Source organism: Lepisosteus oculatus, chromosome 22 (assembly GCF_040954835.1).
Source record: "Lepisosteus oculatus isolate fLepOcu1 chromosome 22, fLepOcu1.hap2, whole genome shotgun sequence".
Classification (NCBI taxonomy): Eukaryota; Metazoa; Chordata; class Actinopteri; order Semionotiformes; family Lepisosteidae; genus Lepisosteus; species Lepisosteus oculatus.
In genome coordinates this window covers 6908594-6934623 of record NC_090717.1, presented here as the reverse complement: position 1 = coordinate 6934623, position 26030 = coordinate 6908594, and the positions used below count along the sequence as shown (strand labels likewise).

The 26030-nt window shown below is 44.3% G+C and overlaps 1 protein-coding gene across 7 annotated transcripts in view; it reads left to right on the top strand.

Moving 5' to 3' along the window:
• The window catches only part of kdm2bb (lysine (K)-specific demethylase 2Bb), a 78234-nt gene that overhangs the window by 14896 nt on the left and 37308 nt on the right, over positions 1-26030 (top strand). For 6 of the 7 annotated variants that reach the window (XM_069182303.1, XM_015366126.2, XM_069182302.1 and 3 more), the window contains 6 exons: positions 7630-7723; positions 11697-11850; positions 14446-14561; positions 22024-22150; positions 23009-23472; positions 25255-25341. In XM_069182303.1, coding sequence (XP_069038404.1) covers positions 7630-7723; positions 11697-11850; positions 14446-14561; positions 22024-22150; positions 23009-23472; positions 25255-25341 — 1042 coding nt within the window. Of the gene's footprint in view, positions 1-2143; positions 2285-7629; positions 7724-11696; positions 11851-14445; positions 14562-22023; positions 22151-23008; positions 23473-25254; positions 25342-26030 lie in introns of those variants that run through there. The other variant, XM_069182306.1, reaches the window with a different exon arrangement.

The following is a 26030-nucleotide window of genomic DNA, read 5'->3' as shown; positions in this document are numbered from 1 at the left end:
GCAGCAACCACTTTTGCTCTGGTAGAATTTAGGAAATGTCACTGCAGGTGCCCTGTGTGTACTAATGCTAGCTGTAGTTTAACATTATACACTACTGGGGTCATTGTGTTTTCTGTAGTTGAGCTATGGCTGTACCGTATCTCTGTACTTCACAGTGGTTCCATGTGATCTAGCTGGTTTTGATAACCAATCCAGTTCGATGTGTTCTGCTCCATGCAAGGACGTGAAAAGGCAGGTAGAGGTTAGTTGTTATACTGGTCACGTTTCCAGCCTGCCTGTGTTGTACAGGGACAGTTTGTGTTTGGGAGCTATTGGCAGCTGAACGTGCTCAAGCGGTGCACTCTCACCTGAGTGTGTTGGTAGCATTAAGTGGCAGTCTGCTGATGGTGGAGGCCGTGTTTCTCATCAGTGTTTTTAATAATGCAGCTTGGCTTGGCTGTTTGGCAGTATTTAAGCCTCTGCTGCCTCAACCTCTCCAGTAAAGAAGCAGATTTACCTATTGACACTATTTCCAGCTTGGTGTGTTAGCTTCTGCACAGTATGTTTATTCAGAAAGTGAAGTCAATGGATTGAATATTGCTTGATCCACAGAGCATCCTATTTTCAGCTGATGATAACTTCAACAGGTTATTCTATATAGGAAGTTGGGAGGCTAAGTAACTGTTAATGTCTAGGTATTTTAATCAAGAAGTAAGAAATAATTACAATGAAATGACTGGATCATGCCTTTCCACTCCACCCCTCTCTTTTCCCAGTGCCGGTCTGGTTAAATGAGGTTAGAAAACAAGAGGAGGTCACTTGGCCAGTTGGTCTGTTTGGTTAATTGCTCAAGGATCCCAGCCAGCCATTTCTTCCAAGTAAACAGGGTTCTACAACGTGGCTGGGTAGCTTGTTTCATGCTCCCGCAAACCTGTGTGTAAAGATGTGCCTCCCATTCTTGGTTTTAAATGCATTTCCACTTGTGCCTTCTGGTTGTTCATCTAGTCCCGGTTGATGGTTCTGTCCTGCACGTGCCCTCTGGGCAGGTGGATGGCCTATTCGTTTACCATATTGAATGAACGGGAGAAGAAAGAGCAATGTAACGCAGTAAGAGAGATGAGTGAAAGTGTGAATATGTGGATTATGGAGCAAGAGTGTCTGATTATAATGACTCTGAAAGGTGTGAAGCCAGGTGACGCTGTGATCCTGAAGATGAGGGTCCTGCTGGTGTGACTCTATTAGCTGGGTCCAGCCAGTGAGCTGGAATCGCTTTATGAAAGCTGATCAGCTTTACGCTCGTTTATTTTCGCGTTTATCTGCGCAATGCTCAGTCCGGCCTTTTTTTTTTGACAGCCCACCGTGGAAATAGCAAAATTCAGTTCCTCACCATACACCACCTTCAAACACAAGTTTCCTGTGTTTCTAAATCTTTATTTCTGAGATTGTCAGGGCATGCTTCTCTAAAGGGTGTTGTCTTTTGCTTTTCATGAATAAGGTGTTGCAAACTGCTATGCCACCAACATCTAACTTTCTAAAGTGTAATTAAAGTATTAAGTGCTTATGAAATGTAAAAACATTTCCTATAGACCTATAGAATTGACTATTCCTTGCATTGGGGAACTATGCATGTGGCTCTTTAAATTTGTCAAGCTGATGGTGGCCTGCGATTTTCGAGTTTAAAGGGAGCCAAGACATCAAAGAATATTTATTATTATTACTTTATTAATACTACTTTAAAACTATATTATTACTTTTTTTAACAGAATAAATGCCTGATGTCACTCAGTGTTCCCCCTGAAAGAAGAAACAAAAAAAAGCCGAAAAAATGGAATTCTTTCTGTACTGATTGTTTAGAACTTTAACAATGCGTGCAAAATCTTTTTTTTTAATAGGGGGAGAAAGATCCCGACAGTGGTACACAGGACGCTGATGATGATGTGGAGCTTTCTTTCTCTCCCCCCCCTCCTCACTCTCTCTCTCTCCAAACTGATAGCAGCAATGCGTACCAGCCTGTCTGCCTCCTCCACTGCTCTGCCAGTGGTTGCTAGGCAGCGAGCTCCTCCGTGCTAGAAGTCACTGATTCACAGGCTGCTGCAGCCACTTGGTATGATCCTCCTTAGCCTATCAGCTCGGGGCTTGCGGGAGTGCAGCCTGCATACTGTACAGCTTTCATTCCCAGCCTAAATGAAGCTCACCAGGACAGAGAGGGAGGCAGAAAAATAAAACTCATCTTCCCTGTCCAGCGAAATGGGCCGTGTTGATCTACGGGAGCTGGAGTGGAGGGGGGAAAAAATTAAGCCATCGGGTGGGTTTCGTTTAAAAAAAAATAACATGGAAGAAAAAAGCTTAATTGCTAAGAAAACAAGTGCCAAATCTAGAAAGGGAAACGTTTTTTGCGCTCTCGATAAGTGGAAGGCTGCGTAGTTCAGCCGTTGTTTGTTCAGCTGGTGGCTAGCAGTGTGGAGATGCTCACAGCCTGCCAAGGGCTGCTTCGTGTTTTTGCGGGAGGATGTCTTTAGGAATGTCTGCCGTGGCTGAGGTAGAATGGTGTGCGTGGAGTTGTGCCAGGGTGTTAGCAGGTGTGCCAGAAAGACCTGTCCACAGACGGTCTAGTGCAGGTTTCTCGTTACTCGCTGCGTGCGATGAGCAGGGGTCTGCATCAGCTCTAGTGTTCTGCCTTTGTTCCGTACGGTGCTGTTCTGCTCTTGGCGGGTGGTTTTCCTGTGGATTCCGTGGCATTTCTTATTGTTTGTTTACTATGTGGGGAGAACAAGTGGCGCTGTGTCACGTCACCGAGATGAACCCCAGTGCGGGACCCGAGTGTGGCGATCCCATCCTCACATCATTCAAGGTCACCGTTTTCACCGATTTGTTTGGGTTTATTTTGGAGGGGGGGGGGGCGTATCCACCATCCACAGGTCCTCTTTGCTATAGTGGCACGAGCGATGTCGTTTTTCTTGCGACAGCCTCTCCGCTTGGGCGACAGTAGTCTACTTCAGGCCGGCAGTACCGCCCGGCACAGCCCCGAGGGGGAACCAGAGAGGAGTGAAGCCCGGGAGCCTGCCCTCTGTCCTACAGCAGGGCTTCTCCGGGAGGAACTGGGCTCGATTTTCGCTTGTTTGCTGGCGCCTGCAGTGAGGGAGATGGCTGTGGCCAGGGTGGCTTTTTGTTTGTTGGAGAAGGCGAGACGGCGGCTGCATTGTGGCTGCCTGAATTACCCCTTGAAAGTCGCAAATTAAACTCTCTCGTTCTGATTTTTTTGCTTGAATGAGTTAGGCGTTTCAGAGCAATTTGCAAGCTATTGTGCGGTTATACCCTTTTACCTGGGTAATATCGCTCATGCCTTTCTCAGACAGAGAAAGCTATTGCATGCTTTTGCGATTTCGTGAGTAGACCACTGCAGCTCCTTGCTGGCTGGAGTTTCTGGGTCTGTCCTTCGCAAGTTGCCTTGTGTAGAGACTTCTGCAATCTGAATCACAACCAAAACAACACCCTGCGAACCTTCACCCCTGTGTTAGCGTCTCTGCATTGGCTTCCAGTGGAATTCCAGAGTCGGATTCAAAATTCTGTTTTTTAGCTCTTTTGTTTCTGAATGGTTTAGCGTTTTTTTGTGTCCATCTCTCTCCTTGTATTTCATCACACAGGCATTGTTCCCTTGGCCCGGGTTTGCTGTGCATGCTGCAAACAAATGGGCACATTTCAGAGACCATGCTTTTCTTTGACTCACGCCTAGTTAGTGGAACAGCCTTCTGAAGAACAAAATGGACAACAGCACTGCTGGCACTTTAAAATCATAACCAAAACTTTTGTTCCTTGGGTTTTATTATTTGATTTTGTTTTATTGCCGTTAGTATAGATCAGACATCTATTGCATTTATGTCCTGTATTTTGACCCTGCTTTGTCAGTCTCTTTTTGTTTGATAGTTTTTTTCCTTTTTTATGCGAAACTCTGTTCCGTGTTGTACAGTGAGTTGTATGCTTGTTGTGCAAAACTTTTAACTTTCTCGGTGTGTAGAGAGGTAAAACTAACACATCAATTCGTCAGATTTGATTGGTAAATGTGACGAGTTGGCTATTGCACCTGTGATCCCATTTTTGAAGATTCTCATCAATTCAAGGTAAGCGCTGGTCACAAATGGTGAATGGCTTTTATTCTTTTATTCTAGCTTGTGTTCATTGGTTTTAACCTAACCCATGATTATCACAGTATATTTGATTAAAGGCTTATTTCTCTGCATATTTACCAAGCAGTTATATTTAGGTACAAAATAGTTTACGTCTGAGTAAGTTAATGTTATTGCTTATGTTTTGGGTGGTGCCTTAGTTGGCATTGCTGTCTTGTACTCCTGGGGCAATGGGTTAAATTCCTGGGGTGCATTCTGTGTGCAGTTTATATGTTCATGTGCGTTCTCCCTCTGGGTGCTCTGCTGTCCACCAATAATCCAGTAAGCATACTGGGTGGTTAATAAGCTTCTGGGGAAAATTGGCCCTGGTGTGAGTGTGTTCCCTGCAATGTTCTGGCAGCACGTCCACAGTGTATCCCGCCTTATACCCATTGCTTACCGGCTCTTCTTCTCCCCCTGTACCAGATAAACCGGATGGAAAATGGATGGATGCTTAATTATTTTCAGCCTTCGGGTGACTGTGTGAGGAACTTACAGAATTGAGTTTGTGACGTTGCTGTTGTATTTGTAAACTGCTTGAGAACTAGGAAGGCGGGGGGGGGGGGGGTCAGTTCCATGCCTCTTCAGTGTCGCTGTGCAGGAACGGCTGCTCAGCTGATCCTCCAGGTCATGGATGAGATTTGGTTATTGCAGGCGGTTGAGTGGATCTGGCTCGGTCATGAGTGCTTCCTGTCAGTAGGTGGCGCTGCTGGAGTCCAGTGGGAGGTGGATGGATCTTGCTTGCCCGAGTGACTTCATGTAGTGAGGCTGTGCCAGCAAGCTTCCCAGTGCATATTCCCTCTCGGTCTCTGTGCTGGGACATTGTTGCACTCCCCCGATACCTACATGCCTTTTATACATGTGCTGACCTTTTCTTTGTGGACACAAATCCAGGTATTGCTTACCATCCAGGTCCAGGCCTCGTGGCGCCAGAGCCCTGGGTTCAGCTATCTGCTTGCTTTTTCATGTGCTCCCCATGTTTGTCTGCGTTTCCTCTGGGTGCTCTGGTTTCCTCCCACAGTCCAAACGATCTGGTGGAAGTTTAATGGGCTTTTGGGAAAAATTGGCCCTGGTGTGATTGTGTACGTGTCAGTGTCTGTCTGCCCTGTGGTGGACTGGCGTCCTGTCCAGAGTGTACCTTGCCTTGCGCCTGTTGCTTGCTGGGATATGCTCTGGGTCCCCTGCAACCCTGATTTTGAAGAAGAGGTTAGAAAATGTCTGGAAGGATACTTGGAAGGCAAGGAATAATGCAAAGAGCAGACATGAGCACTAATATCATGCATATCGTGATTTCTCATAGTGCCATGTTGTTGCAGCCTTGTGTTGCACAGAAAATAAAGGGTGAAAAAACATGCTGCATGTAGGTTGATTGAGTACAGTATATGTCTTCAGGACTGTGTACATAACTACACAAGTTCATGGGGTTTAGCCTGACTTGAACATTACATTGAGATTACAGTTTTTTTTTGTAGAGTGAATTATCCCACTGTGCACCATTCATGATTTAATTTAGGTTTGAGTGTGGAGCTGGGTCAGCATGTGGGCTGCAAAGGAACAAGTAGAGGTTCATGCTGAACGGTAGCAAGGGAGAAACTTTCACAGCAAGGAAAACCAATGTTTCAGCTGTCGAGCCTTTTTCAGATCTGCCAACAATTGCCTTCACGGCTGAAACGTCGTTTTTTCTTCCTGGCAATTTGTCTAACCTGTTTCTTATCCGATTCTTTTGCACTGACCCTGGCTTGTTGCCTCACCTGTACATTTTTCATATTGCCTGGAAATGTTCACGTATTTTTCTGCTCTCTCATCGAGCAGCTCATTTGGTCTTTTCCTTGCTGCTGTTGTAGCTGAAGTGCAAAAGGAGTCATTGAAAGAAGCCATCTTGTCAGTTGTGCATTTCTTATAGGCACCCAACCTTCTCAAATGTGTCATTGTTAAAATATCGGAGCTACTAATCCATTTGTATTTCTATATGCAGTATTAATATGCTGTATGCCGGGATAGCCTGGAGCACCACTGACCTGTTGCAGGGCAGAAATCTGGACGTCTAACAGAGGAAGCACATGATGAATTGCAGGAAAATGGCAGCTGATAGACTTTATGATTGAATAAACCATGTGCACCCACTGCTTTAGGTTTTGAATCTTTCTCTTTGGAGTGCATTATTACAAATGTTGCTTTGTGTCTACGAGATAAGCAGTGGGATTCAAAACGTGATCTGATTGTTTAAAGAAAGCCTGTTAGCTTCTGAGTGGCTCTAATGGCCCGAAATGAAGTGGTTGGTTACTCTTGCACAGTGACTGTGTTTGGTCTTAATGAGTAACTTTAATGAATTGCAGTATGTGGAAAGCCTGCAGAGCTGCTACATGAATTTACGATCCTACAGCATTTCTGACTGGGCTTGCATCCTTCTTATCTGATTATAAGGTTATTCAATCATTCATTAATTGCAATCAGACACCTAAATATTGGAACGGCAAATAAATAGACACACTCGGGAATGGGGAAGAGTTGGATGGAGCAGCATGAAACCTGTCTTCCCTGGCCAGAGCACGTCTCTGGGCTCAGTCCTGATGGAAGCGGCAGGACTTGCCATTGCGTTATTGTTTGGTTGGAGAATGGGAGAGGGTTGAAATAGGTTAGTAATATTTCAGAACCTGGTGATACACCATGTAATGCACTGTGAATGATGTGATTTCCTGTTTGCTGAGGCTTTGCACTTGATTTATTGGTGGGATTTGATATTTTGGCCGGTGAGTGTGATGTTGCAGGTTAATAACGTGTATTCGTGATTTCCTTTCTGTGTAAGCGCTAGGTACAGAAAGTCCAAATTGATTGATTAAAGATGGGAGTAATTGGGCATCCTGAGGACTCTCAGTGCCTGAGAGCACTGTGATCCAGTTGTCACAGGTTCGAGCCTGGGCTATGTCCCTATGTCTCAACAGGGACCAGGGCGCCTCAGGTGGTGGGGTAAAATTTCCTGATCACTACCAAGGCTAGATTCAATGTTGCAGACTTGATCAGAGTTGGCTTGCAGACCTGCAGTGCAGTCAGTGAGAGACACCCCTCTCCTCCAGTACAGGGCTGTGCTGCCTGTGATGTGTTAAGAGACAGGTGGCTTGAGGCAGGTGGGTTGGAGGTGCCCCTTCTGCACTTCTTAATTCACTCCTGTGTGCAGATGCAGGGTTTATAGCTGCTTGCTGAGATGTGAAAGAAACATAATTGGCAATTGCATAGCTGTTGTGAGCACACCCAGGGTGTGTGCAGTGTGAACGCGCCTCTCTGTCAAGATCTCTGCCTCCACGCCGCGCACGCCCCTTGTGTCCTCACAGTGGGAATAATAAAAATAATGGGCAGATCTGTGTTTTGGAAGAAGACATTCGTTGCCAAGCCTTGATCAGGTAGATAGATTCTCCAGCCTGTGCCAAGAATATCGCGCGAACTTTGAAGTTTGGCGATCGCTTGATGTTTGCCCTCCTGTCTCCTGCAGGTACTGTTTGATGAGCGTGAAAGGGTGTTACACCGATTTCCATATCGATTTTGGAGGCACGTCCGTGTGGTACCACGTTCACCGAGGAGGGAAGGTAAGTAGCAAAGCACAGGAGTGATAGGCAGTTTCGTTTCGAGATTCCAGCTTCCCCAGAGTCCATCTGTCCCTTAACAACATTCTGCATCCCGACAGGCCTTGGATAACCTTGATGCTTACCTGGAAGTAAGCAACACAGATTTGTTTGTGCAGTGCATAAAAGAGACATCAGTTAACCGTGCCAGGCATTTGCATGGTGGATCTAACTATGCAGAAGGCTTTCCAGTCCCTGTGTCATGCACTGGGCCCGGGAACTGTGAGGCGGTAGTGCAGACAAAGGTATTACCATGCTGCTGACAATATAGAAGTCAGTATTGGATTGTCAGAAGCCGTTAGCTATAAGCCTGCACCTCACGCTAACCTTCATGACAACCGGACCAGAGCCCAGCCATGCAGCAACAAAGAGCTGGAGACCTTGCCAGCAGATTATGCAACGCCAAGTCCTGCCTGCCAGTCCCCCACCTCAGGAAACCAAACCCTGGCACTGTTGCACTGCTGGCGGTGAGCGTCTGTATCGGGAGGGCTAGGATGAAAGGGGCGATCTTGAACGAGAGCAGTGCTTTCCAGCGTGAATGAATGTTAAGACTGCACTGAAGTCTGGCTGTGCTGGACCACAGCTGCAAATGTTAGCTAGGCTGCACAGTGCTAACAATATTGTGTTAATTTTGTTCTTCTAGTACAGTGTGGTGTTTCATAGCTTTGAATTATGAAATGGAACTTTGCAGATATTTTATATCAGTTATCAGGTCATATTTACAAGCGCCCTGGCATGGAGGTAGACTACAGCAGCTGCCATATCTAAGGCTTGTTAAGGTGATAGCCAATCCACTCTTACCTAACAGGCCCATGCTGGTGTGGCTGTTAACAGGTGTTTTTTTTATCCCTTTCAAGACTCTTTTGCTTTAATGACTGGATGCACCTGGGCGGTGCCTCACATAATCACATTCTGTGTTTGCAGACCGTGCCACAGAGATTTATTTTTGGGGGGGTTTTCGAAACAAAGTATAGTCATTGGTTTTTAAATGTTTGCTTTTGTTTTCATGCCCGCCCAAATTTGGAATCGCCAACTGGTTCTTTGCCACTGAGTGACTGCTGCTCTGCGCAGGGGAGGATGGGGATGAGCAGACATGCTCCTCTGAATCTCGGCCAATCACCTTTGACACTGCCGGCTCCACAGCACCCGTAGGAGGGTCTGCGCTGGCTGGAGGAGGAGTGTGTCTCACACTGACGTCCCCGCAGACCTCGAGGCACCTGGGAAGTCACAAGTGTGGCCATTTCCCACAGAGAGAATAACCCTGGCCTTACTCCAGCGATTTGTGCACCTTCACTTTGAGAGTACCGGTCACAGTCTGTTAAAAATGAAATCATTTAAGAAAAGTAAAGCATTTACAGTTAACATCTAATCCGTGACGAATAGCCAGTTCACAGTGTAAACCTGAGAGGCAGACAGCCGCTTGGCTTTTTTCTCGTGACCAGGTGGAGCTTCTCATAGTGCTTTCAGTCCAGCAGGTCACTGGTCTTTGGTGCCAATCCATTCTTTCCTATTTCTTTGCTGGTTCCACTCCATCTTGATCACAATTTGTTCCCCAGCTTGGCCTGGCAGCACCCGTAAGGCTGTTCTGTTTCTGTTTCATATATGCGGTTTTGGTGCTTCCTGTCAAAAATGTCTGTTTTTTTTTTTACTGCAGGATCAAAAGTGAGTTGGCAGTAAATCCTTATTAAGTTTTGAAATGAATCACTTTGGAAAAGCTGCGACTGACAGAGGCTGCAAATTAAGAAGTGACTAATTTGCAGTTTGGAAAAACAGGTTTATAACGTGTGATGGTTAGGGCTGCTGCCTTTGCAGCTGGGTTTAGTTCTGGACTGTAACACAGTCTATGGGGAGTTTGCATGTTCTCCCATGAGTATATGCACATTTTTCCTGGGTGCTCTGCTGTGTCCTCAGACCTTTCTAAACCATGCTGCCTAAGCAAATGATTGTCTGAATTGCCCCTGTATTCATGTTCAATATTTGTTTATTGGATTTTCAGAGAAGACAAAAGAATATTACATGATTCTACATACAATAACAAACTAAATGTGAACAATCGTCATTGTAAGGCAGAGTTGGTATCTAAACAAACAGTTTAAATCCAATATTAATATTTAAAAGGTAAAGAGGAGAAAAAAAAGGAAGCCAGAAGTGTGAAAGAGAAAACCAGAGGGAAAACAGTCAAAGGACAGAGCAGGGAAGCCACAGTCTTCAAGGTCTTTCAGGCCTCTGGGTCAAATTGCAGGCTCTTAAAGACATTTCAGAAAAGCTGCCAGGCAGAATTAAATTTTACAGCTGAGTCATGGAGAGAGTAGGTGGAGAAAGTGTGGGCACCACAGGTGGTTTCCAGTGTTGTTGTTGTCCCTGTGTGTTTGAGTGTGCGCACGTACCCTGAGACACCCTGGCACCCCCTTCAGGATGTAGCCCTGCCCTGCGCTCTGTGCTTCTGGGATCGCCTGTGGTTTGATCCACTTTGCTGTTTGTTGTCTCAGAAATAAGTACAGGAGGACGGACAGTGGGAAGCATCCCCTTTCTTTCTAATGAAAAGTCCAAAAAATAAAAACTACAAATAATATCTGGAAAAAGTAAATATCTATAAGGTTAGAGAAATAAACATGTAAATGGAAATTGCACAGTGCTTGTTCTCTTCTCAGTTTTACAATTTCTCAGGAGAAAGTAGATAATATGGCTGTCGTGAGCACTCTTCAGGTGAGGGATACTCGCACGTTACTAAAGAAGGGATCAGAGAAAAAAATGTGCAGCATCCTTCACACCTCCAGTCATTCTGTCTGTACCCCAGCAGATACTTCAAAACCTTTGGTCTGTACCACGCATATAGATTTTTGTTCTTACAACATCAATGACAGATTTCCTTTTCATCTTATCAGTGCATTGTGTGCGAAACAGATATTTCGGGCTTTATCTCCAGAAATCACTGCTTAGCCAAGTCTTACTTCTGTAAGCGGATGTTGAAAGATGATTGACCCCTGAGCCCTTTCCGTACTATCAGCACTATGGCTTGAGATGAACAGGAGGTAGCTGGCTCCTCCGGGGGAAAACAGCTCACATGCAGAGAAGTCCGCATGTATTGATGGCAGAAATCAGGTTATGGGTTATTGTTTTTTGGAAACCTAAACTAAGGCACAGCCGTAACTTGGAACTCTGAACTGAGAAGTAAGGAATTGCTTTACTAATTGAATTAAGGGGGATTTTAGGAAGACCAGAGTGTAGCCTAGCTGTAGTAGAATTTAGCCACTCACCCACAGTGCCAGGTAAGCAGGATATTGATTTAACATTACATCTCAAAGACAGCACTCTGCACAGCACAGTGTTTTTTTTTATTTTGATCTAGAAAGAAATGTCAATTACTGGTTTACAACAGAAACACAGTTTTCTGTAGAGGTATTCCCAGCCTAGTACTGACCTGGCCCAGTCTTCATGCTCAGTTTCTGACAAGATCACGCTAGACTGTATTAACACTGCCATCGAGAGCCATAGTCCATTCTGCATTTCTTACTATAAACCCAAGTGTAGAGTGCTCTCCATCTTCTTTTGTCTCCATCTCTCTCCTGCAAGATCACCAGGGTTAACATCCAGCCAACCTATTGGAAAGGGATATAAATAAATGTGCTCTCTGTATGCATAATTTTAAAGCAGTAGCCAAGCTGCAGCATCAGCATAAATTGAAGATGTGTTGCTGTACTGCAGGGTTGAAATATGTTTCACATTACGCAGACTTCCAAAGGTCAAGCAGGATCTGCAGGAGAATGCCTCAGGACACGGTGGGATCTGGCCGGAATGATTTCGGGAAAGGGAACGATGAGCTAAAGCAAGCAGGATATGGCTGATGTGCCTTGCAGGCTTTACTCATCATATTCTGTATGTTGTGTCGCTATCCTGATGCCCATGGTGTGATTTAATCTTTACCCCCCCCCCACAGGTGTTCTGGCTCATCCCTCCGACACCTCCCAATCTGTCCGTGTACGAGGAGTGGGTTTTGTCGGGCAAGCAGAGTGATGTGTTCCTGGGAGACCGTGTGGATGGGTGTCAGAGGATCGAACTGAAACAAGGCTACACCTTCTTTATCCCATCAGGTGAGGAGGGGGATGGGGGGGGGGATTTCGGAAACTGGAGCGAGGGGGGGCGAAACGGGACAGCTTCTGGCAGATCAGTGACACGTGACGGGGTCCTGGTAGATGATCCGTCAGAAATTCCCACTCTCCATCATGGTCTGCGCTATTTCTGTCCCCGTGTCCTAACCAAAAGACTTTACATCTAGGGTATCGATTCCAGATTTAATTATGCACTCCACTCTTCATCGGGAAGTCCACCATGTGGGTAGACATTCCAGCTTCATTACAAAGCCCGTGAAAGCTGCTGGTATTTTGAACTTGCAGCCTGGCAAGGTGCCTATTAAGCTTGCGTCTTGCTAGGTGGCAGTGCTGAGAATGATTTTTTTTCACCTAACCGAATTTGGTTACAGTGTAGACTTAAAAAAACAAATCCTCAGATATTCAGCAAAATCCTTGCTTTAATTTATTTTTTCAACCTGCTGCTCCCTGCACTAATAGGAAAAGTCGCCCTGCAGCTGTTAGTTGTTTGGCTGTGGATGAGCGGGCAAGGCATACGCTTTGGTGTCGTCTCGGGACCTGATGGGTCTTTACCTTGATCCTGCATGTTACTGGCTGTTCACCCCAGTGCAACAAACAGACCATGTCGACATTGGTCTGGGCTGTTTCTGTCCCAGTGTGCTAACCAGAGACTCCCATGTCTGGGGTACCGATTCCAGATTGAATTCTCTTCTCCTTGCTTTTGTGTGACACCAGCAGCTGGCTCTTTCCCCTCAGCGTGTGAAATTCAGAGTGAAACCGCTGCACAGGCTTAGTAAAATATCTGCAGCACTCCTGTGTTCTGGTACCCCATGGTAGGTGCAGAAAAGTCCCACACAGCAGCACTGATGAGGCTGACCTGCCTGCGCTTCAAACAGACTGCAACTACAGTCTGTGCTGCAGGAGTCGAGTGATGGTCATGAGAGGGTTTGATGCTTAATCTTTATTAGCAGTGTTCTGCATTTTCTGTGTTTTTGTTCTGCCACAGACTTACCTGTGATTGATTCAGTTTTCCAGTACAGTGCACTAAAAAACCTTGGAATTACAGAACCAAGCCTGAGCTGTTGTTCTATTTCTGTTTAGTCTCCTTGGTTCCTCAAGCAAGGATCACTAATCCTACAGCCTCTTTAACATATGTTGGTACCCTCCACTGAACAAGGGCTGCATGTGTATGTGGCTAAGAAAAAGTCTTTCACACAGAGTGGAGCTGTATTTTGCAGAATAATCATAACTATGATAATTTTTCATTATAAAATAAATGCCACAAATGTGGAAATTGACCTGTTTTTTTGTCAATATTTAGTTTTTTCTGAGAAGCCTGTGGCTTGTGTTTACTGCAAGGTTTGAATGGAGATTCATGGCAGCCTGTTGTCGATCTGTGTCTCCGCTGGCTCAGTCAGAAATCCAGCAGACACTGGTCTGACATGCTGCTGGGGGAGCCTCATGCCAGTTAGTCATCATGTGCCACATGGGGCATCTTCAACACTTGGACTAAATTAGAGGGTTGGAGACTTCTTTCTTTTGAATCATGGCTATTGAAACTTGAAACTTTAACTTTAGTTTGATCTCTGTGGTACAAATTTCCCATTTATTTGTATTTACAGCCTAGCCAGCCTAGAATAACTTCAGATTGGTTTTTGTTATGTTTCCTTGACGCACCGTTGAGACAAGGAGATGGAGCAGCATGCTCTGTCGGGGGTTAGATAACGTCTTTGTGGCTTTGTGAGCTGTTTCTTTTAAGTACAACGTGAACAGTACAATTTTGCTGTCACTTTTTCACAAGCAGCTAGCAAGAACAGAGTTTCCGCCACGTATGGATTTGTTTGCCTTGACGCTTGCATCCCTGTTTGTCCATTCTCATCTGCGAGCCTGTCCTGGAGAGGCATACGTGTGCTCATTACGGATAGAGACGTTGTAGATCTCAGTGCTTCGTTGGTGCCTGATTCATGCAACACAATCTGTCCTGAGATTCTGTCTTGTCTTACGCTTTTACAGAGCTTGCCTCAAATAATTGTTGTAAGTTAAGTATTTTATTTGAAGTCGGTAATAAAATGGGTCTGCAATCGTGCACTGAGCTGCTGTCCTCTGAGAGAGTACAAGTGGGCGCAGCAGGGATGTCGCCAAGGAATTTGGGGGTCAGAAAAGTAGCGACCCCCAACTAGGCCTAGCGAGGGAGACGCCATTCCCATGCGAGAAAGAGCAGAGCAAGTGATGTTCTTCGTCTTGAATTTCAAAGAGAGCAGCTCGGAGTGTGCGCCCTTCGTAAAAGCAAAAAAGGTGTCCGTGGGTGTGTGGGGGGGTACATTTTCACATTCCTGATGCACGCTTGCCACTGATCTAGAGGCTTACATGGCCAGCACCCCTGCGGGCCTCCGCCTCTCCTCGCACTGTCTCCTGCCCCGTGTCTCGTACCCCGGCAGCCTCTCTCTGCGTGCCCCTGAGGGTGCAGCGCCACCGCGCCCCAGTTCTGGGCTGCGCGTGCAGGTAAAGACTCCCCGACCCTGTCTTGAGGGCCCCATTGTGGAACAGCTGAGGCAATACTGTCAGAACGCTGGCATTTACATGGAGGTCTCCTTTCAGGATGGATCCATGCTGTGTACACACCCGAGGATACTCTGGTATTCGGTGGAAACATTCTGCATAGCTTTAACATTCCCATGCAGCTCACCATCTATGAGATTGAAAACAGAACAAAGGTAGGCCATTTTAACTTTGCTTTTGTCCTGTCCCGACAAATCAGTCATCTTCTCGTATGTATCATGGGACTTGCCCTCTTGATGGTCATAACTGAAGTATTTAGGTATGCACTAAATGAATTTATTTTAAACTGGTTTGCCAAGCGTTTGTATTGCATTCCAGTTTTTGCTACCTGGGGCTGTTCGACAGCCTGTTTGTTTAATTGATTCCTTTGCAGGATTGCTGCTGCAAAGTGGTTATACTTATTTAATTGAGCGTTATTGGAGTAGTGCTTAGGAAGTAGGCGATGGCGGTTAGCACTGGCCTAGAGCAAATTAGTAAGAAAACACTATGTATTACATTTATTGCAAATATAGGACACATTCTTGTACTGTACAACATTCCTCAATATGCTCATAGAAGGGGGATTAGATGTCATATGCAAGTGTTAATTTACTTTAATAAGTTGGTAATAATGGTAATAATGAGTCAAGGTTATTAATGAGTCAATAAGTTGGTAATAATGAGTCAAGGTTTTTATTTCTGCACATTACTTGGAATATATTGGATTATGACAATCCGTACTGGCTAGGCGAGTACTATGTCATCTCTACATGCCTATGATCCATGAAGAGCATCAGTGCTACCTGTGAATATTCCTCATTTTAGGTACTTCAGATATTCCGTATATTTGACTCATTTTTAAACATGAAAATACTATATTTTCTTTCAGCTCCAATTTTGCCTGTCTTTACCATTTTCAGTGTTCATTTCTGATGTGTGGTGATGATTAATCACATCCTTGTTCGCTTTCACAAGTAGAGCTTAAAAAAATATCCTACTCATAACTTTAGCAATGTATTGTCACTCCTTACTGGTACAGGTAGCTAAGGTATGCAAAAGAAGATGAAAGCAGGGGTAGCTAAATACAGGTAGCTGTGCCAGCAATAATGCATTCACACCCAGTTAAAATTCACTTTAATTTTTAAACTGCAGCTGCATTACAATCACTCCTGTGGCAAATTACTCGTGTACAATTTGCTTAAAACTATGCAATACAAGCCAAAAAGTCATAGAAGTGGATTTTGATGTTTCTTAGAAACTAGGCACTGATTGGCTGTTTAATGACTCTGCTAGTTGATTTTGAGCCATGGTGTGACAGAATCGTCTTTTTGAACAGGACTCAAGGTAAGTTGACCATCCTGCCTCATCCACAGGTCCCTGGAGGTCATGTGGCCTGGCTGGAGAGGTGACAAGTCTACGGAAGCAAATGAGATTTTTTTTTCTGGGAGTATATCCCTAAAACAAGCTGAGTGAAAGTGGTCACTTACAGATTGTAGAGGTTTTCTCTGCTGCATTCAGTATTTACTCTTTGTTGTCACATACTTAACATGGTTCCAGTTCTCTGCTGAGCTTGTAAGAATGGTAAAAAGCGGCTGATTGTCTTCCCAGAGAGTCAATACATTCAGAAAAGGCATTTAAAGACATTTCTTGTTTTTTCAGGTTAATCGAGCAGTTGGTAATAATGGCTAACAAATGATCACTGCTGTAAGTTGTCTCTTGAAGGTGTGCAGTTGTGAAAGGAAGCCCTCGTTGTTTGTCAAGAGCTGGATTTGATTGATACAGCATAGACGGAAGAAATACAGGTCAATTATCTAGTTGTACTGATGCAGGACAAAAATTGTCTCCTGAAAATCCGTTATTAACTGTAATAATACTTGCATGGTGCACTGCATGGAGTGTTCTGTAGCATTGACACATGTTAGAGGGGAGGTTCAGCTATTATTGAAACTGCTTGTCATTTAGCAGTGCACCAAGGTGAAAAGGGGTGATCTCCCCCAAGAAATCGCAATCCTGTCTAAAACCTTTAACTTACATTCACATTAAAAAGGCTTTGATCGTCATGCTCTGCTTTCAAGCTATGTCCAGTAGCTCCAGTGGATTTCTAAACTTTTTGTGTACCAATTGCAGCAGAGAAATTTGTTGTAAAAACAAATTCCTGTTCTGTATAATCCGTCTCCTGCAGGGCACAGATGCTTTAGCTGATTTAAAGAAGTTTGTGTTTCTGTGCAATTGTACCTTTTATTTTTTTTTTTAATGAAGTGTACATTTTTGTCTGGCAGAATTGCCCAAGTAAGTTCTGTCCCTTTTAATTTTTTAATTGTTAAAGCAGCAGAACTATATCCTTGAAATGATATTCCCTCCCTCCATCCCTTGTCTGGGAGCATGGAAGAACTGTCTATAATGTTCCTCTGGCTGGGGATGATAAATTGGTATCCCAAAATGTATCCCAGAATTCTTCACACGTAGGGAAGAACCTATTTCATCCACCATCCTGGGCAGCCCTTCTGTCCCAGCAGCACCACAGCAGATCAGGTGGGAAGGGAGAAACGCACCAGTGGAATTGAGGGGGATAATTTAAGGAGACCAAATCCAGAATGGATTTTTGACAGGACACCAAGGTTACCACCCATGTGCCATGCAGGTGGTGCCATGCATTAGTTTAATGAAGAAATAAACATTGACAGGTTTACTTCAGAAAGATGAAAGTGTTTTCTTTGGTGGGGCAAACTCCCTCTCTCTTGCGTATTTGAATATCGCATAAGAGCTTTCTAATACCTAATTAGGGCTCTTGGGGTGACAGAAACCGCTTTTTGTATTGTGGGCAAAATAGTGCAATGAAGGAAAACTTTAAAGCAGTGGGGAGTATTCTACTATGCATGTGAACACTTGGGGACAGCTTTCAAGCCATTTGATCTCGGTGCAAAGTTTGCTCTGTTTTTGCTGAGCCCATCTAAAAATCCAAAGCTGTCAGTGGAAAAATTCCTCTTGTGCACGTCTGTGTTGTCTCTTGCCACATACTCCTTGCAGTTACCTTCAGAAGATGAGAAACCATTTTTTTCCCTGAAACGAAAAGCTTTGAAGATCACAGTCTCATGTTTTGACAGGTGCTGATGTTATACTTGCAGTATGACAGTACAACACAATAGTAGAGAGCATCGGTGCTCTCTTAATAGCTCCTCAATGAAAATAAACTTTCCGTGGATGAGATTGCAGTCTTACGAAACTTGTTTTTTTTTCTGGAACTGCTGAAATGTTATGTATAACCACAGCATGGTTATACATGTTTTTTTTATATTTTGCCCTCCCAAAACGGGCTACTTTAATACAAAATCACCAAAGTATTGTGAAGGCCTCTGTTTGACAATCTGAGAGAAATGGTCTTCAACTCAGAGCAACCAAGAGGGAGTTCATTAGAGAAGGTGAAGATGATGTACGGCTGTAATGAGGTGAATTAAATGTGGTGGGGAGCACATTTAACATTCAAACTCTGATTCCAGCGAGGAGTTTGGGTTATTGGTATTCATTTTTTTTTCTGGCTGTGCACTGCTTGTTGTGTTTTCAAGGCTCGTGGGAATCCTTTTGTTTTAATGTGCAGGAAATTATTAAAAAGAGAAAATAGCTGAAAAAGCAATCATTTGCACTGATGGAAAATTGAGGAACTCAACTTGAATGTAAATGATGTGATATGGGAGCACTGCATGCAGATGCCTTTTTGCAGTTAATTTACCTACACTTGCACGTGCACATTATAGACATAATATTAAACAGGTACCAGCTAAATTGGTGCACCTCCTTAAGATTTGCAAAATGTTGAGGTTTATTGTCTTTAATATTCCCAGGCATGTGACTGAAAACCTTTTTGAAGGAGAGGGGGTGAAGTCGGAGTCCTGTTTGTAAGTCCAGTTTTTGCAAATCTTATTTCCTGCAGTGCTCTCGAAGTGGGGAGTTGGGGGGGGAGGGATGGAGGATGGTGGGCGATGGGGGAAATGGAGTTCCTGTGATGCACTGGAATGCGACTTGTTTTCACTCTTCAAAGGCAAATAACCCGCCTTTGTGGACTGTACTGTCAGTCGCCGCTGGCTCCTTCACGAGGTTCGCATTTAAATCCTGAAAGTAATGTAGGCGCAGCAAGCGGTACTTTTCTGGTTTGAAATGAGCATGCATGTTGCATTCTGCTGTTCTGGTTACCTTTCACGGCACATTACTCAGGAAAATAAAAGGAAGGCAGTGACTACCCCTCCCCCTCCCCTGACCTCTACTCATTACCAGTGCGAATTTATCAGGAATGTTAAAGGTGGCTCCCATTTGAAGCAGTACTGTACTATAATTGCCGCTGTGTGTTTTAGACAGCATGATATGTGTTAGTAAGATAGCACATATTCACATGTTGTGCTGCCCAGTCATCCATCCATTATTAGAAAGCCATTTCTTGTGATGAGGCTATTCCAGAGGCACAGGGCACCAGGCACCTTTAGAGCCTTAAACTGCTCTCGCCTTTGGCCAGGGTGCCAGCCTGTCACAGGGCTCCTGGGGAAGGTATGGCTTCGAAAAGCCAGTCCAACGCAGCCAGCAAGCAAACTCCACATCGGACAGAAGCATCGAGCTCTGGAGTTAGCTGTCCCCCCCCCCCGTGCTGACGAGTTTGTTGGAAAACAAAATGTGTTTCTGAAAACGCTGTGCTAGTGTGGCGCTGAATTAAAGACGGTGGACGTGAATGTCAGAGGGCAGTGTCATTCGTAGACGACTGTCTTGCATCAGTTGTAAAATTGGAAAAAAAATTTGTCGACGATTTACTCTTGCTTTTAGCTTTAAGTCATTTTAGCAAAGCAATGTTAGCACAGCTGTACTTCTGGTCACGGATCCTCGATTAAAATTGTACTCTTCCACAAAAAAATTACAAACCTGGAATTTCCTGAATACCAACAATTTTGGCTATTTTTTCAAATGTGGTTGTAGGTTTTCTTATTGTAGTCGTGTACTGTGAAAAGAATATCGCGTTAAAAGCTTTTCCGTGAAAGATCTGATAGGTTTTCTGCATGGCAAGGAATGTGTCGCATAAGTTGTAACCGCCCCTGCTTAACATTTTTTTTGTAAGGGCTTCTGTCTGGTTCAGTCACACAAGACACTTTTATAGGTTGGAATTTCCACACGTTAGTCCAGTACATTGTCACTTTGACCCTGATACTAGACATCGGCGACCAGGAGTGCCTAATGGGTAATACACATGACCCTGGGATCAGGCTGTCCAAGCATCCTGTGGTAGCAGTGTAACAGCAGCCCACTCCCTTTCGTGTGAACTGGCAGCCCTATGAGCGAGAGTCGTCACTTGTCCAGTCTGACGTTAATGTTCTTCTGAGGTCCTGTGAAGGTGGTGGTGGAAAAACTGTGCTACCCTCATCCCTTCATGCTTGTGCAAGAAGTTCCCCTGGCGGGTTGTGTTCCGAAAACCCATGTCTAAGTCGTGAGTTGTGTGGTAGGTTCCCAGGCTGGCCCACAAAAGCCTATTTCATCCACAATGCACCTGAAAGTCTCACCACGATCGTAGAATGATTAAGACCGAGCACATAACCAATCTGTTGTCCTGCTGTATGTTGCTTCGGATGCTTTATTTTCCGTTCATCCATGATTAGGATCGTTTTTGTTATCGTGCGGTGCTTTCGGTCAAAAGGCTACAAACAGGCAACTTAAGTTGCATATACAGAAGCTGTTCTGCCACAAATAGTGTCTGAGAGTGATGTCTTGTGTGCAGGCATGGATTGGCATTCGTGTGCCGGAGTTCAAATTACATGGAGTTTTGTTCCAACATGTGGATGTTGTCAGATGTTCTTAACTTGGGGAGTGTCTGTAGTGTGTGTGTCCATTGTGAATAACAATGGATGAGTCAAAATTGGGAAGGATTAAGGTTTAGTGATGCCAAATTAAAATATAAAGGATACTTTAATTTACCTCCTGGGTTAACCCTTTAAATGTATTCATCTTTGCAGCTACATATTCATGTGATTTATTGTGACCCCCTGCTGGTTGCTAGTTTGGACTGTACGATATGGTACTATCACATTAAACATCAGCTTCTCTCCTGAAGTCTCCCATTTTTTAGTCTCTATGAAGGGGGTCCCTTTTTTTAGTTACATTTATAATCAACCGTAGTTCACATTCTACAGTGCCCTCCATATTTATTCATATATTTGATAGGAGCAAAAACATTGAGTTAGTCTAAATAATGTCTTGCTTACAACAGTTATGACTACTGTTATTGTAGTAGCATTGGATGAAGCACGCCATAGTTGTCATAATTGAATTACAGAAAACATTTCCTGTTTCGGTCAGGTCTGGAGAGAGCTCTCCAGAAACTGCTGTGAAATGGTTATTGACTTATACAAGTTGAGGTATGGCTATAATGGATATCCACAAAATGACGAATTTACTTTTCACTATAGTGTCCATTATTAAGAAATTTAGGGCTACTGACAATAGTTCCTTGTAAGGAAGAGTGTGCAGTTGTATCCTGTCCACACAGGCTGTTAGAAAAGTTGCTTTGAAAACACCTGTAAATCCGAAGGCAACAGCTGGAAATCTTCAACACAAACTGCAATCTTCTAGATCCAAGGTGTCAAAATCTACTGTTCAGTGTCAACTCAAAGAATGTGGCGTTCATGGTCAGGTTGCGAGGAAGAAGCCTCTTCTGAGTCCCACAACTACATCTGAATGGCAATTGGAACCACATCTTATGGTCTGAAAACTGCCCCTTTTGGACAGGCACGTCCAAGTCACACAGCACAGAATGGTGATGTTCTTCTTGAGGCATTTAGTACATTTTTGGGTTGTTTTGTATTACTGGTCCTTGTTAAAAATGGGAGAATCATGAGCTCCACTACATACTCTACACACATCCAAGCAGCAGCAGCTGGGACATTCCAGCATGACTGTGATCCAGAGCATACATCTGAATTGACAAAGAAATCGCAAACTGTCCACAAAATAAAGGTTCTCGACAGGTCGGCTCTGAAGCTCAAACTCCAAAAAGCAGTCCACAGACAATGGATCTGAAGGACCTGGAGCGATTCTGTCTGGAGGAGTGTCAGAAACCTCACCCTCATAAACGCCAGAACCTCTTAGCACACTACAGGAGGCATCCTTTCAATATGGTCCATGTAAAAAGGAGAATTCACAGAATGTCAGTAATGGGGGGTGTGAATAAGTATGACTTTGTGTTTTCTCAGTTAAATTATGACAGATACAGTATGACTCTGCTCTGGGCATTGTTATTTGGATTACATTATTACTTTTTTTTCGGCAGAATGTATCATCCATTCTGGAAATCTTTGTTATATGATACGATGTAAATAAATCTGGAGGGCATTACGTATTAGCATTTCTCCAATTCACCTTTCTCTTTTAGTTTCAAATCAAAAACATGGATTCTTACGGTTGTTGCCGTAATATGGTATAATGTGTGCAAGAAACATTTTGACTCTTGAATCCTGTTGGGTAAACCTTGCAGAAACTGTGGAAAGTAACAGACGACCTACCATCTGTAGGTGACCACTCTTACTGTTCATTTGGAAAGTGGAAAGGTAGCTATTAAACTGTAACTATGCAGAAGTACATGGACATTAACGAAAACCATATTTATTTCAGGTTCATGCCAAATTCCGCTATCCTTTCTACTATGAGATGTGCTGGTATGTCTTGGAGAGATACGTCTACTGCTTGACTAAACGCTCTCATCTAATCAAGGGGTTCCAGAGGGAATCGATGTTAATTGGTAAGCAAAATCTGGGAATGGAAATGTTCAGTTGATGCCCCTCAAGGTGCAGATTAATATTTCTGAATTTGTATTCATGAATTATTAAAGCCAGGTGACATGTTTTAGGATGGATGAGAATTGTATGTAGTATTGTATGTCGTCAAAAGAAGCCCATTAGTTCATCATATGTTAAATGGTGTTTCTGGGCAACACTTCCTGCATCCCTTTTTGAAATACGGTGTTTTTTCTGAAGTGTGAGAGTTGTTAATTAATCTTTGAACTGTAATTAGGACCTTAGTCTTGCTTGGAGTGTTCATGGTACCTAGTTTTTTTCCTAGTTTCTGAAAATTAGAAAACGTATTGTAAATTTGTTTGGGTAATATGTTCACCTTTTATCTGTTACGTGTACAGTTAGATGCCCACTACACAGCGAGTGTACACAAACAGGGAAATAAACTTGATAATAGAAATTACTGCAGCTTCCTGAAATTACAGCACAGCAGCTCACCGAGATAGTCAGTCCAAAGGGGCTGTTTCTAGAAAAGGCTTTATAAAGACAATCTACGAATCAAATGTTGATTGCTAGAATATAAATGAAACGGATGACTTGTGTATGACTTAGGTAAGGAAGAATAATACACAATATAGTATTTAACTGGACCCGTCCAGGGGAGTTGATGTCTTGAGTTGAGCCTGTGATGACACTGGCTTCCCAGAATTCCATGCAACATCTGTCGCTCTTGACTGATGGCTGAGGCCAGCATCACAGCCAGCAGCTATTGGGCTGAAGCAGTGTGCTGAATGCTTAGATTTCCCAATGGGGCCACCTGGTCGCCTAATGGCCATGTTTGTGTTCCACTCCGCCCCCCTCCACAGATGAGGAGAGGAAGCTGAGTACAGAGAGCTTCTTCTCAGATTCTCAAATGGACATGGAGGAGGACTCCTGCGAGGCCCAGTCGAGGGAGGAGCGCGGCGAGGGGCAGGAGAGGAGCTCCCGCACCCTGCCGGACGAGTCCTGCTCTCCAGCCGGCACCCAGCCGGCCTCCGAAGGCAAGGACAAGAAGCCGAGAGCCGCCGCCGCCGCCCGCCACCTCAAGCACACCCTCTCCAATGACTCGGACGACAGCTCCAAATCCGCAACTGCCGCCGCCCCCCCGGACTTCCCCAAAACTCCCTCTGGATCCCCCGTGTCAGAGGCCTCCAACAAGTGGACTCACCTGACGGAGTTTGAGCTGAAGGGGCTGAAAGCTTTGGTGGAGAAGCTGGAGTCCCTCCCGGAGAACAAGAAGTGTGTCCCGGAGGGCATTGAGGATCCCCAGGCTCTTCTGGAAGATATGAAGGTGAGTGCGCGCTCCTTTCCTGCTCAGCCAGGACAAGGGGACTAGATAGACCCGCCTCATTTCAAGCTCTCTTGCGCAAGAAAGTCAGCTGGGCGTTTATATACAAGCGTGCTCATAAATCCCTATTTCCCTTTCATGTTTCTTGCATAAAATATGAGATCTCCTCGCTTTTATCATATTGGGTTAAATCAAAACTTGCACCTAACTACTAAAGGCATCTAACTTAGCACTTGGTAATAGCTTTGCCTTTGGCAGGACTGCTTGCTTTGAAAAGCCGTACAATTTCTAAAGTGATGCAGACCTTCTCTAAATGTGATCAGTACCCTTTAAAATATCTGAGTTATTGTATTCTTGTGCCCCCCAGTCTTCACCTTGTTTGCTGTTTCAAAGGCTCCAGGTATCCTTCCACCCCCTGTGAGAGTTCTTGTGTATCTCTTCTAACAGGCTCTTCTGATTGTTCTGGAGAAAAGGCACCGAATACAAAGAGCACTTGCGATTTGTATATGCCAGATCTCCAGAGACTTCTCATTCTCCTGGAATGAATCCGTCCACTTCCCTTTATTCTGGTTTTATTTGCATTTTTTAAAGAAAAGTCTAATGTAGTGCTGCAGCAGATTGTCAGTCTGTCCTTAGGTAGGTGTCAATTTAATGCTCTAAGAATTGAAGTTCCAAACGTGGGGATCTGTGGTCTGTGCAGCGCACACAATAAATACAGTACCTGCGTGGTGGATTGGGAGAGAAGCAGGCCATGTTTGTTGTGGAAGTTAGATTTCCAAATGATCATTGTGGTTAGTGAGGAATTGCTCTCTGGTAGACAACTAAACAGCAGGGGACAGCAGGGAGTTGCAGCTCGATTGCTCAATGCAGAGAGGGAATTCATTTGATTATTTTTTTGAAGATGACATTTATACACAAGGAATGTGGCTCTAATTAGAATAATCCCTGCTCCTATTGATAATAACTTTAATTACAAAGAACTGCAACACTGTCCCATAGGACATATGTAGTTTTACAGTGACTAATGAAGCAGAGACCTCTGTTTGTAAGTGCAAAATTTATTCATTTGCACATTTTGCTGTGGCTGTTTCCATAATTGCACATTTCTTGAAGCTGTCCTTTTAAAAAAAGAGATAAATCTGAGGCCTTGTTCTAAATTCATTTCAAGGGGTATTATTAGACACATATTCTTGTTTATGTCGCATGGGAAGGAGAAGCGCATACAAAATCAATCTGGTTTATTCAGCTGAGTTATTCTTGCACATTAAACAGCAAGACCAACTTATTTCTGGCGATTACTCCCATCGTAAAGGCATACAAGGTAGTGTTATTATAATCAATGAAAATACATCACTTTGGATAGGCCTGGCTGTCTTTGTTAGAGGACAGTCAGCAGCAGATCTTTGCCATATAACCTAGAAGGTTGTGCAGGCATCTGTACTGAGGCATGGATGTAACTGATTAGGGCAGGCACTGTAGATAGAAGAATGCTGTACAGTAACTCTCGGGTGATACTGATTAGGTGCCTAGCAGTGTTTCATGTGGGAGTTTGCAGTTTTGTTTGTAGTGACTGAGTGATCGTAAGCCCTGTCGTCTTCAGTGAAAATAATTACATCAGCCACAAATCCAACTTTACCCGAGGGATTATTTCAAAAGCATTCTTTAAAACGATCATCTGTCTCCTTGCATTTTGACAGCCGACCGCTCTCTCTTTTGCTGCTGGTAGGGAACCTGCAGCCGCTGAATTTGTTGGTGGCTAACACGCTGCGGGTCTTTTTCTGACAGGTTGTTCTAAAGGAGCACGCTGATGACGACCCCAAGCTGGCCATTACTGGAGTACCTGTGGTTTGCTGGCCCAAGAAGTCTGTCAAGGTACTGTAAGGCTGGGCTTGTGTGGAGCGAGTCGCCGAACTCGAATGTTGCTCTCGGTTTTTAGCCGCTGTTCAGTCATTACGAGATTCAATACTCGGCCAGAGTCCTGGTGTGTCCTGTGTTTTGGCAACCTGTGGCTGCCAGGTTACCAAAACCACCTGACAATTACAGGTACACTTAATTGTAACCTGTGTAGCATAGGTTACCTTTCAAGTAAAGATGTCCTGACTGCCCCAGGCATTGATGTGCCCAGTAAGAAGGGGAGAAAGATGAACAAGTTCCTCGTAAGTGGTCGTCTCGCTTACATCGCGAGTGAGAAGATGTTTTTCTGTTTCGGCTCCATTCTCCTGGTTGCCTCCCCTCTCTTCCATCTGCTGAGGAGACGCATGCATGCGGTTCATCACGCCTTGCTCTGGTTTCAGTTAGTTCTGTCTTTCCCCGTCTGCACTGTACTGCACGCTGGGGCGGTGCTGTTTTCTCTCAAGCCTCAAAATTGTGGGTTTATTCCTTGGCTTCCCTTCCCAGTCCTCCTGGTGCTGTGCGTGGATTTGTAGTTCTGACTTTCATCTTTCAAGTGCAATAACATTTTTAAAAATGAACATAGGAGCAGCGCCTCCTCTCCTCTGTGATCATTTTAATGTATAATGAGAGTGAGGCTATGATCAGAATGTGAATGGGCTGCAGTTCTA